Below are 12,762 nucleotides of genomic sequence, written 5' to 3' on the forward strand. Positions count from 1 at the left end.
ATTCTCCCATGCCTAGACCAGGGTGACATAATTCTATTAGTGTATCTCTCCATTTGGAAAGTCCCTTTTAATAATGAATGGGATAGTTTTTAGTTTCCATGAAGAAATAAGATTCATTAATGTCTATGATATAGTGCTAATTTGGGGTGGGTGGGAAGCAAAACAAAACAGTATCTTTGGATTTCATTTTTGTTAAAAAGAACATAAAAAATGATAAGCACAGACATGTTTGTGTGCATACGGGAAACATTTAGAACGTCATGTACTGAATTGATCAGCAGCTGGCTCTGGAAATGAGATATAGTGGAATCTGCATCTTTCACTTTTACCCGGTTTTGAGCTTTTGTCCTTTTAAACATTGAGTGTGTATTAAGTTTACAATTGAAAAACAGACCCTGTGGTGGGATTAAAGGTAGCTTTTAGTTTGTGTTTTGTTCCTCCCAAATTTTCTACTATAAATGTTTATTACTTTATAATCAGAAAATTAAGGGCGGCCAGGTGGCTCAGTTGGTTGGAGTGCAGTGCTCATAACACCAAGGTCGCCAGTTCGATTCCCACATGGGCCAGTGAGCTGCGCCCTCCACAACTAGATTGAAAACAACAATTTGACTTGGAGCTGATGGGTCCTGGAAAAACACACTGTTTCTCAATATTCCCCAATAAAAATTAAAAAAAGACAACTTAAAAATCCTTTTCTCCATATACGATGTTAAAAAGAAAGGAAAAAGATTCTCAAGATGGCACAATTTGTGCTATTGAGGAGCAGAATGTTCGGGTAAAGTACTGAAGATGTTTTAAACTCTGTGTCTGGAGAAATGTAGCTCACTGTGGCCCAGCATTTAATGGGGTAAGCTGGGATCCCCCTAAAAGTCCAACAGCAAACATTATGCAGCCATTTCTAACAATAAACATGGCAGCTTTTAGAAACATAGGACTGTGTTTACAAACTAATGCTGAGCAAAGAAAAGTAAAATAGAACATTGCATTTACATGATAATTCTGGCTATTATATATCTGTTATAATTAGAGTCAGTGAGAAAGCAAGAATGAGAGAGAGGACAGAGAGAAGAGTGAAAGAGGGAGGAATAGAATAGAAAAAATAAAAACAATTACAGTGTTAGAGTAATGGGATCATGGAGGATTTTTGGAAATGTCCTTAAATGATGTTGAAAGGTGTTTCAGTAGTAAATATGAACTATACACAGGGGCTCTGTGACTTTGGGCAAAGTTACTTAACTTCTCTGAACTTTGGTTTCCTCCTTGGTGAAATGGGGACAATAATTCTACCTACTTCATAGAGTTGTTTTGAAGATTAAATGAGATTATCCATGTAAAACACTCAGCATCGTGCCCAATGCATAATAAACACAATAAATGTTAGCTACTATTGTCATTGTTATTTCATCATTATTATCAATGAGGGGGAATTCTCATATTCTCTAGGTGGGAGCATAGACTGATACAACCCTTCTGAAAAGCAGTAGAGTAATAGATATAAACATTTAGATGCAAAAACCCTGTTCCAGGAATCTCATGTCCAGGAATTCATCCTTAGCAAATAATCTTAGTAAATAATCTGACATATGTATCAAGAGGTGTGAACAAGAATGTTTATCTCAGAGTTATTTGTAATAGAATAAAATTGGAAACAACCTAAAGATCCAACAATAGCTACAGAAATTATAACACATACATGGAATAGGATACTCTGGGGCTATTAAGTATGTGATACACCTTTGAGTGATGATATAGACGTGTACCTATATCATTACATAACAAAGACGTTACAGAACAATATAATATCATATAAGAAAGTATATGTATGCATTTCAAAGTCTAGAAGGATAGATATTTAACTGTTATCAAGGACCCTCTCTACCAGGACTGCCAGCTGCTCTGAATTACAATATTATATATTTATATAATTTAGCATCAGAAAATCCATGATGGTGATGAGTGTGTGTGTGTGTGTGTGTGTGTGTGTGTGTGTGTGTTGGGGGGTTTAATGTATGTGTTTGTTTTTTTAAAAAAATAAGACCCCTGACTGGGGTAAATAATTCCAAGATTGGAGATTGAAGACTGGCAAAATGTGGCAAAGTTGATTTCATCAGTTTAGAACCCACTGAGTCCCAGGTCTGGGGGTTAGTAACTGTGGTGAATTCTGCTTTGAATAGAAATGATGGGAAGTCATAGAGAGAGACCTGCAAAGCTTTTCTTAATAATAAAGAAGGCTGAGAGCCTTTGTAGAGGGCTTCATATTTTGCACTGTCAATCTGTTGGATCCAGAAAACAGTCCCATGACACAGGCGGGGAGGAATTATCACCAAGGAGATCGAGTCCCCACATGACAAGTGGTGCCAGAAGACTGAACAGGAAGCGGAAGTCAGGGGTCTGAACTCATAGCCCTCCCAGCTGTGATGCTCGAACCAAGTAAAATGCATCAAGCTCTTAGCTCATGCCTGGTACATAGCGGGTCTCCCACCCTGGCACCTCCTCCTCCAGGTTGGCTGCCTGGGTCCATGGGCTGCTGCTTTACTCTGCTTGCATTATCTGTACCCTTCTTGTGTCTGTGCTCCTTTAAGTGCTCTTTGCTGCAACCAAATTCATCGTTTCCTTTCATCCCGGCCCTTCCCACCTTCGTCACACTTACGCTAGTTCCCTTACGCTAGTACGTTATCCCTCTACATTCTCAGCCTCCTCCAACTTACTGCGTCTCTAGACATCCACATCCCATTGTTCCTTCAAGATGCCATCCTGTATCAGATGCCATCTCCTACACAAGAATGCACCAGCCAGCTGGACCCCATCGCTCTTTCCCCATATCCCAGGCCACACACTTGCATTTCTTTCGGGACACATCCCAGCCTGCTCGCATGAGAGTTCTCTGCAGGTGTGTGTTTTTCCCCTGGACTAGATTGGAAGTTCTCTTGGGAAGGGCATGCGTCTCATTCAGTGCTTCCTCAGTGCTGGCCCCACACGCAGGCGGTGCTCGATGCACTTTGGTCAATGAATGGGGGGGTGAAAGAGTAGATAGATGTGGGGTGATGAGGATGGATGGAGGGCAGGGCATGGATGAGTGGAGGCAGGGGTGGGCAGAGTGGATGACACCCCACACCCTGTGACCATGCTGGCCCTGGCCTTGCTGGGAATGGCAATGGGATTGCAGCCAGCATTTCCCCAGGTGAATAACCTCAGGGCTCTCCTGCTCCAAGTCCTGCCCACATCGTAAAACAGCAAGCACTTCCTCTTTAGGGGCGGGAGGGGAGCAGTGGGGTGATTTAGGGGCTGAGCCTCATCATCTGGGAAGGTTTATAAGCTGGGAAGCCAGGCCGCGCAGCTCCACGAACGTTTCTCATCTCCCTGCGTCCTAGCCTCCAGGTCTCCCAGCGGCATGGCCTTCAACGGCAAGTACGAGATTGAGAGTGAGAAGAATTATGACGAGTTCATGAAGCGCCTTGGTGAGTAGGGTCCTGAGTATGCTGCCCTGGATTGGTCTGTACCAGCAGCTCTGGGCCAGGAACCCAAATTCCTGGGGTAAAGCAGGACAGGACTTCATTTACTCATCCATTCACTTCCTCATTTGTTGCTCCATCAGAGCAACTATTTTGTCCCAAGCTCTCAGGCTAGCATGATCTATAAGACCATATTCGACTTTAAAACATTCAGAGAATATCAGTATCTCCACTTCACTGCTAGAAAACTTGAGGCCCAGAGAAGTTGAGCTACTAGTCCAAGGTCACACAGCTAGAAATTGGTGAAGTAGAGACTTGACTGATTTACTCATTCAAACATTTACTAAACACCTGCTGTATACAAGGGCCAACCCAATGCTACTGATGAGGTGCCTGGGCATGACTTGTCCAAGGTCACACTACATGTAAATCAGTGGCAGAGGTCCTTAGAACCCGGGACCTTATGATGAAATGATGAGTGGGGTCATCACATCCTGCCTTGTAAGAGGAGACCAAGGGGTCAACATAGAGACTAGGTTTGATAAGCCACTTATTCACTCAGTCATTCAACAAACGCCTCTTACTGTGTTAGGCTTTTTGGGCAGCGGTTAAAGACCTCACTCCTCTCACCACTTGCTCAGTTTGCAACGCTGGTTGTGAGGAACCAGTGAGGCAGTGGACTCGACAATCCTGCAGACATCTCGGTGCGCTATCTAAGTCTGAGGCAGTGCAACTCTCAAGAGTCAGCGGATAGGCCCAGGGGACCCGTACCCCACATTTTGGTGGCAGCGAGGCCCCAAGCAGTACCAGTGGGCCCTGGAGCCTTGGGGAGGCAAGAGCCCTTCTGAGCCAATTATTGGGAGTGGCCCTGAAGGAACAATGACGTGGCCTCACCTGCAACAGTCTCGTGTGGAATTAGAAGTGAGCCCGTCTCAGCTCTAGACCCGCTTCTGCTGGTATCCTCCACTGAGCTGCTGGCGGCCCCTTTCCTGCTCGGGTCTTCATTTCCTAATCTGTGAAGTAAGAGCCTTAGAAGATAGTCTTGAAGGTCTCACTCATTCTAGGATTTTGTGAGCTTGGCAAGTTTCTGTTCTATTCATAGATGTTATTCTCAGAAAAGCAGCCATTATTTATTGAATGTCAACTATTAGGCAGGAGTTTTACGAGACACACTTTAATCCTTGCAACAACCCTGTGAAATGGGCCTTATCATCCCCATTTTGTGGATGAAAACACTGAGGCATGGAGAGGTGCTTGGCCAAGTTGCGTGGCTCATGGTAGAACTGGGATTTGTGCTTTTAACTGTCAGGCTAGCCTGCCTCAGCAGAGGTGAACTAGTCCTCAAAGCCGCAGACCGTAAGTAGCTCTTATATGGCTCCTCTGCTTGTCCCTGGGCCCAGGGCTCCCCAGTGACGCCATTGAAAAGGGTCGCAACTTCAAGATTGTCACGGAGGTGCAGCAGGATGGGCAGAACTTCACCTGGTCCCAGTACTACCCCGGGGGCCACTCCATGACCAACAAGTTCACCATTGGCAAGGAATGCGACATGGAAACCATGGGAGGCAAGAAATTCAAGGTGAGAGGCACTGGCCACCCCTCCCTCCTTCCCCAGGACTCTGGCTAACTTTTGGGTCTCAAATAAGTCCTCAAACCTCTCCCCAACCTGGGGTGTCTTTCTTTAGTCTAACCTCCAGCATTAAGAGCTTGAATTTCCTGGCAATTTAACGACCCCTGGGTTTTAACGCTACCATCAATAATACAACTATAATGGTAAGAAAAATTGTTAACATTCGCTGAGCACTTAACATACGCCAGACACTTGCTGAATACTTCACACGTTCATACAGTTAATCCTACGGAGTCGCTACAGTTATTTCCCTGATCTACAGATGGGGGACGTAGGCTGAGCCATGGGGGGCAGGCCCACACCCAGGAAGCCTGGCTCCAGAGAGCACCAGCACTTTTTTATGCCGCCTCCCAGTGTAGCCTAGAGATGAATAACCCGGGCCCTAGGTTATTGAAACTGCAATCTTAGGTAGCAAAGAAGTGAACGGTGGCTGTTTGTCCCCATCCTACCCAGACGTGCCCTTCCAGTCTTCCACCCATTGTGGATCCCCTCTGTAGCCCCCAACCATGACCATGAGAACTTTGCTCCTCAGGCTGCCAAGGTGGAGAATACGTAGTCATAATGTTCATATTCTCCCACTTGGGTACTTTAAAAATTTAACAGTCTCTCACAGTGTCTTTCTGTGTCAGCACATGTTAACTTTTCTTATCCTTGTCAATGGCTACACAGACTCCTATACCCTAGGTTGGATATTTAGGTTATTTACAATGACAACCAATGCCGCAATCGACACCCTGGGACATCCTCCTCCTCCTAATGACGACGCAGTAACTAACCCCACAGTTAACAAGCAGGGCTCACCACGTGCCTGGCAGTGGCCTAAGCACTTTCCATACTCATATGTCATATTAAATCCTTAGTCCTCCCAGTAACTATTAAGCAGGTACAGTTACTACCCCACTTTAGTGATGAGAAAGCTCAGGCACAGGAAGGTGCGAGAGTTGTGCATGGAATCTATAGCTTTGAATCCCCGAAAATAAGTCCTGGTTAAGCTCGTCAGCCAGATGGACGCATTTAGTACGTTATGACGATGTGTCCAGAAGAAGATGACATGACTGTATTTGAATAAATATAGATTGTTGTACATGAACAAATAAGACATCCCCTGAAAATACATCCTAATGTGTCTTTCGGAACAAAAATTAATGAGACCCGGTCTTATTTTTGGGGACACATGGTATGTAATCATATACCTATGATACATATTAATTCCTAGAGGGGGATTGCCGGGGCTCCAGGGAGGCCCCTCGTCCCTGAGGGGCTCGCCTGCGTTTGGGGGCCTCTGCCGACTCAGACTCAGTGTCATGCTTCTCCTCCAGGCCACTGTGCAGATGGAAGGTGGAAAGGTCGTGGTGGACTTCCCCAACTATCACCAGACCTCAGAGATCGTGGGTGACAAGCTGGTGGAGGTGAGTGCCCTCCACATCCCGGGAGGACTGGCATGCTTTTCTGGCCCGGGCTACGGCCCAAGAGGCAGGCCTCTGGGCAGCTGGCTTTATGAGCACTTCCCTAGGGCTGGGCCCTGGGCTGAGTGCTGCGTGCACATCATCTCATCGGAGCTTTACAATAACCCTGCTAAGTAGGGATTCTCATCTGATTTACAAGTGAAGAGACTGAGGCACAGAGAGGCTAAGGGGTGCGTGGAGGGCATATATGAGTAGCTTTTATGACAGAGCTGGGATGTGATGCTAGGCAGTCTGACTCTGACGTCCATACTCAGCACTTCTGGAAGCCATGGGACCCTTCCCAGAGTGCCAATGCAGGGGGAGTCCAGGTGGGCCCTGCAAGGGCAGCCACCACTCCGCTCCGCTTCCACAAGGGACTTCAGGCCCTTCCTCCTAGATCTGATCATTCAAGAGAAGCCGGAAATTCGCACTGCCATGTGAACTCTCCATACTATTAAACGTTGGCAACTAATTGGACATTTTTCAAAACTCTGGCAGGGCCAGCATGAAAAGGGCCAACGCACACATCTGTGGACCAGTCCCTCCCACACTGTGTGTGCTCTGTGCGCACAGGCCGGAGGTGCTGCTATGCGAGCCCCTTCCTCTCACCTCCGTTTCTTCCCCCTGGGGTTCCAGAATTTTCCCCAGGTGAAAGAAACGGACATGAAGTTAAAGAGAAAAAGCTTGCTGCTTTCCTCTGCAGGGTATCAGGACCAACTGACGACACAGGGCAGCATGTCTCAATGGCCTTGAGCCTAGGGCACTGCACACAGGGGACCTTCACTGAACAGCATCTTCTTGCCTCCTTCTTCCACAAAACTTTACGCTTTCCGAGGGCAGGGACCACATCTGCCCATCACCAAGCACAGGTGCCCCATAAATGCTAAATGGTGCAGAGGGTGCGTGTGGCCTCTTGACCTTAGAGGGGTTCCTTGACTTCTCTGAACTTCCATTTTCTCACCTGTATAATGCAGACCACCTCATAGGGTTTTTGGGAGGATTCAATGGGATAATGCAAGGGCAGTGTCTGGCCTGGGAAACTGAAATGGACAGGTGGAAAGTTATGTGAAGAGTTACATCACCCATGTCATTTGCTTAGCACTTTCACCACCTTGAGTCAGCACAGTGACTCATGTAACAAATTGGGAAACTGAGGCCCAGAGAAGTGGTGCAACCTACTCACTTCTACTCAGGGCTAGAAGTGGAGGCTGGCCTTCCTTCAGCTGTGCCTCTTGGTCGTCTTTGCTTTGGGGTCCCTGCACTGACTCCCTCTTTTCTGGTCGCTTCCTTCAGATCTCCACCATCGGAGGCGTGACCTATGAGCGCGTGAGCAAGAGGCTGGCCTGAGCAAGCAGGCAGGGCTCTGAGGAGACTACCAAACTACCAATAAAACTGGCACATGAACAGATATTTTGCTCCCTCCAGAACCTCTTTGTCTTTGTTTTCTGGTGTCGTGGGGTAGTTTCTGGCTGGGTGAGGGTGGGAGATCCCTGAGGATGGCTGCACAGGCCAAACCTTGGCCCTGGGATCCCCGTGGGATCTGCATCATGGCAGAGAGAGAATTGAGTGTGGACTGAATACTTCTGTGCCACTGGGAAAAGCCAAAGGCGGTGCTCAAGAAGCACGGTGGGCATGTTTCTGTGGACCCTTCACCCTACCCGGCCACCCACTAGTCTGTGGTTGGAGATGATCCTTTGAAGAGGCAAATGTCACCTCGGAGGCGTGACACATTGACTCTGAGATGGGCCACAGGACAAGTGAATCAGAATTGGTGTGTGTGTGGGGGGTAGGAATGGCACTTCCAGGAAAGGCCCGGGTGCTGGGTTCCAAGGCTGTGCAGACCCTGGAGGGACACTTGGGGCTGAGCTGGTGAGGTGTGGCCCTGGCTTTGCTGTTCATTTGCTGTGGAGTCATCCCTTTGGGTCTCAGTTTACCTATTGGTATAAAAGGGGGTCAGGAGGACCAATGAGGGACTGAAGAGAAATGATGTCTATGAGATGGCAGAGGGGCAATGGGAGCCACAGGAAGGGGCTGGGGTGTCGTGATTTGGACTAGTAGCTTGGGCAGGAGGGCCTGGGAGAAACTGAGAGGCCGCGGTGGGCTGGGCAAGGTGGTCACAGGGTCACTCTGATCCCCTGGTAGGCGCCTGGGGCCCCGAATCAGGAAGGATTCTGAGGCAGCTTTTGGATTTAGCAGATTACTGCACGTGCCCAGGGTTTCGGAGTGGGAAAGGGAGGGCTCCTGTCCCTTCCTATTCCTCCTGCAAGGTAATCCCTAACCCAGAGCACTGAAGGGGACTTTTTTTTTTTTTTTTAAAGATTTTATTGGGGAAGGGGAACAGGACTTTATTGGGGAACAGTGTGTACTTCCAGGACTTTATTCCAAGTCAAGTTGTTGTCCTTTCAATCTTAGTTGTGGAGGGCACAGCTCAGCTCCAGGTCCAGTTGCCGTTTCTAGTTGCAGGGGGCACAGCCCACCATCCCTTGCGGGAGTTGAACCGGCAACCTTGTGGTTGAGAGGACGCATTCCAACCAACTGAGCCATCTGCAAGCTCAGCTCAGCTCAAGGTGCCGTGTTCAATTTTAGCTGCAGGGGGTGCTGCCCACCATCCCTTGCAGGAGTCGAGGAATCGAACTGGCAACCTTGTGGTTGAGAGCCCACTGGCCCATGTGGGAATCGAACCGGCAGCCTTTGGAGTTAGGAGCATGGAGCTCTAACCGCCTGAGTCACCAGGCTGGCCCGAAGGGGACTTTTTAAATTCTCTTCTCCTGGGAGTGTTGCCACCACTGGGTGTCACCTTGACTTCGTTTACCCCATATTTTTCTGTATGACAATTCACTTATTTTTACTACAGTGAAAGCTTTACTAAACATGGAAAGCCAACATCATTTGCCATCAGTAAAATTATTAAAAAGATGACACTGAATGATGGTGACGTTAAGCTAGATTCTGTTGCCTGTCCATAGCCCTGGGCCTGAGATCTCCTTTGTGAAAAGGTGAGAGAGATGTAGACACAAGCAGCATCAGGTGGGAAGCTTTCTCCTTGACTAACGAAAAATACTGCAATACTCCAAAGAGAACATACAGCTGTTCTCCCGTATTCGCGGGAAATACGTTCCCAGACCACCAGTGGATGCCTGAAACCACGGATAGTACCGCACCTTATACATACTGTTTTTCCCTGTACATACACACCTAGGATAAAGTTTAATTTAGGCACAGTAAGAGATAAACAATAAAATAGAACAATTATCACAGTATCCTGTAATAAAATACACTGTTCTGTGAATGTCATCCCTCTCTCAAAGAATCTCATTGTGGATTGTACTCACCCTTCTTGTGATGATGTGAGATGCTGACGTGATGAGATGAACTGAGGTGAATGACATAGGTTGGGATGTAGCGTTAGGCTACGCCTGACCTTCTGACAATAATGTAACAAGCACTTCACGATGTCTCTGTGGCACATCCGAACTGCCAGCATCACTACTCTGGAGCTTTGCAGCCATTATCAAGTAAAATAAAGGTGACTTGCACACAAGCACTGATACTGTGACAGACAATCTGATGCCCGGGATGGCGACTAACGGCTTCAATAATGGCGGGGAGCGTATACAGCGTGATGATGCTTGACAAAGGGATGATTCACGTCCAGGGCGAGAACCAGTGGGACTCGCGAGATTTCATCACCCTACTCAGAATGACCCACAATTTGAAACTTATGAATTGTTTATTTCTGGAGTTTTTCATTTACTATTTTCTGACCACAGTTGACCGCAGGTACCCAAACCTGGGAAAAGTGAAACTGCGAATAAGGAACTACTGTACTAACTATAAGAATTGAACTATCTAAATTATCTTGAATTTTCGAGTCCCACACAGGGGGCATAAGGTTTACTCAATGCTGTGCCCAGGGTCTGGCCCACAGCAGGGGTTTACTAAGTGCTACCTGATTTAGGTCCTTGCAGCCGGTGTAATCTATAGCCTTTTACTCTCTGGGACCAGCCTTGGCCTGGAGAGGGGGCGCAGCCCAGCCCCCTGGCAGTTCACCCCTTGCCTCCTCCTACATTTTGCTCTGAAACTTGTTTATCTTTCCAAGAACAGCACTCAGCCTCCCCTCCTCCCGCCCCACCCACCAAGCCAGGACCTCATGAATTCCATCATTTCGCCAAGACTTATTGCTAATTAAGCGAACTAGGTAAGCATTAAATTAAACTAGCAGTGTTGGCTATTTCCCCTCCAGACTGAATGATTACTCAAAATGAGCTCGGATAATAAGTCTCTAAATAACAGAGTCAACCATAATTAGGCTGAAAATTGAGGTTGGGGGGGGGATTGTTTTTACTTTGGAAACTGATTCAAGAACAAATTCAAATTATTGGCAGGGAAGAAATTCTTAAGCCAGTGTTGTTATAGATTCACAGACTCATGGAATAGTAGAATCTCAGAGCTCACCTAGTTTAAACTCTGTATTTCACAGATATAGCAACCGAGGCTCAGAGAGGGAAAGAAATTCATCTGAAGTTACACAACAGAGAGTACATCTCTGAGTAACGTGCAGCTGGGCGTCTCTGGCTGATGGAGGCTGTAGTTTCTCAGTCCAGCTTATGAAGGTAAATGGAGTAAGGTGAGCTGGAGTCAAGGGTCCATTTTGCGGACCTCTTGGCAAAGAGGCTTCCTCAGTCAGAAGGGACAGTGGTTAAGAAGTTCAACTCTGGAGTCACATTGCTAGGGTCAGAATCCCTCTTCAACCACCCAGAAGCAGTGTTACTGTGGGGTAAGTTCATTCATTTCTTTGAGCCTCAGTTTCCTCACCTGTAAGATGGGATAATAACTGTACTTACCGAATGGAGTTGTTATGCGTCAAACTCACTAAATTGTAGCCACTGCCACCACAACCACCATCACCTCCATTATCACCACCACCATTCTCAGGCCAGTGTGATGAAAGAGTTAGGAGTGCCTCTTCCACTAACTTGTGAGGCGTGTGGGTAAGCCCCTGGATTGCTCAGTCTTAACTTGTCCATGTGTACAATGGGCTAATAAGACCTACCCTTGGGTCACAGAGAGATAGGGTAAAAATCCATGCTAGTGGCTTCTAGAAAGTTAGAGGAGCTTCATCGTTTTGCCGTGCTGTTCAAGATGTTGTAGTGACTCCCCAGTTCAGTCCACGTGCCCTTTACCAGGCTCTTCATGACCTTCACCCTGGCCCTTGGGAGACATCTCTTTCACTCTGCCAGGGCAATCGCTTCCCTCCTGCCAAGCTCATCTAGTGACATGGAATCTTCCCAAAGCATCTTTCAAGAACCACCGCTAGGTGGCACTACACCACCCGCCTGTAGCCCCATGGACACCAACATGTGAATGTATGTTGGAGAGGGGGAGTGAAATGGGAGGAGGCAGTGGAATCCTAAGTGATTGGGCCTTGGTGCAGGTGTGTCTGTCATCTAGGGGTGACAAGGAATTGGAAGGCACATGGCTCCTCAGTCAGGCATCTCTAAGTGCAAAACCCACTCCCACCACTTGCCCATGGTAAGACCTTGAGCCCCCCTGGCCCTCAGTATCCTCATCTGGAAAATGGTGATAATAATTCTAGCTCATGGTGGTGTTGTGAGGGCAAAATAAGAGTAGGGGGAATAAGAGAAGTGTCAAATACAGGGCTTGGAACATAGTAAGTGCTCACTAAACAGCTATTAAAGGCCCTTCATGGCTGGTTCCACTGCTAAGAGTAGGCACATACAGAGTCAGAGCTTTTAGAGCAGCGAGAACTGTCCAACCCTGGCTATGCATATGCTTTTCCTGGGGGTCCTGTTAAAAGGACAGCCCAGGTCCCACCACAGGCCTGCTGAACGGAGCTCTTTAGGTACAAAGACCAGCGACCTGTCACTGTGAAGTGCTCCCCCGCCAGGCACGACCTTGGGCACTATTCCAGTCCCAACCCTCCCATTTTGCAGATGAAAAAACTGAGACCTCAAAAAGGGAACTGACCTGCCTAGGTCCATACAGCTAGGGAGTAGGCCTGACTTCCTATATATCCTGCCTGTTGTGTCTCTGGCAAGGGCAGGGGTCTTAAGCACTAGTTAGAGCTGGCTCAGCAGAAGCCTGACCACTTGAGCCCTTCCGTTAAAGGTAGAGCTGGGTTGGAGGGAAGTGAAACTCAGAGGCTCACCTGAGCCCCGAAAGAATGGAGGAGCCCATTTATTTACAATATTCCTCATAGAACTCACTGCTGAATGAT

The 12,762-nt window shown here is 47.5% G+C and overlaps 1 protein-coding gene across 1 annotated transcript; it reads left to right on the top strand.

Moving 5' to 3' along the window:
* Nucleotides 1-3,342: 3,342 nt before the first annotated feature.
* On the top strand, nt 3,343-7,932 carry FABP6 (fatty acid binding protein 6). Its single transcript, XM_019740061.2, has 4 exons — nt 3,343-3,458; nt 4,853-5,028; nt 6,399-6,488; nt 7,818-7,932. Exons 1-4 carry the CDS (start codon nt 3,392-3,394, stop codon nt 7,869-7,871), a joined length of 387 nt encoding a protein of 128 aa, XP_019595620.1. The 5' UTR covers nt 3,343-3,391; the 3' UTR covers nt 7,872-7,932.
* Nucleotides 7,933-12,762: the final 4,830 nt, after the last annotated feature.

The sequence above is a fragment of the Rhinolophus sinicus genome, linkage group LG10 (genome assembly GCF_036562045.2).
Source record: "Rhinolophus sinicus isolate RSC01 linkage group LG10, ASM3656204v1, whole genome shotgun sequence".
In the NCBI taxonomy this organism is placed as follows: Eukaryota; Metazoa; Chordata; class Mammalia; order Chiroptera; family Rhinolophidae; genus Rhinolophus; species Rhinolophus sinicus.

Coding starts and splice junctions, on each gene's coding strand:
- FABP6 (XM_019740061.2), top strand. CDS start 3,392: ATGGCCTTCAACGGCAAGTACGAGATTGAGAGTGAGAAGAATTATGAC. Junction 5,029..6,398: donor TGGGAGGCAAGAAATTCAAG/GTGAGAGGCACT, acceptor CTTCTCCTCCAG/GCCACTGTGCAGATGGAAGG. Junction 6,489..7,817: donor TGGGTGACAAGCTGGTGGAG/GTGAGTGCCCTC, acceptor CGCTTCCTTCAG/ATCTCCACCATCGGAGGCGT.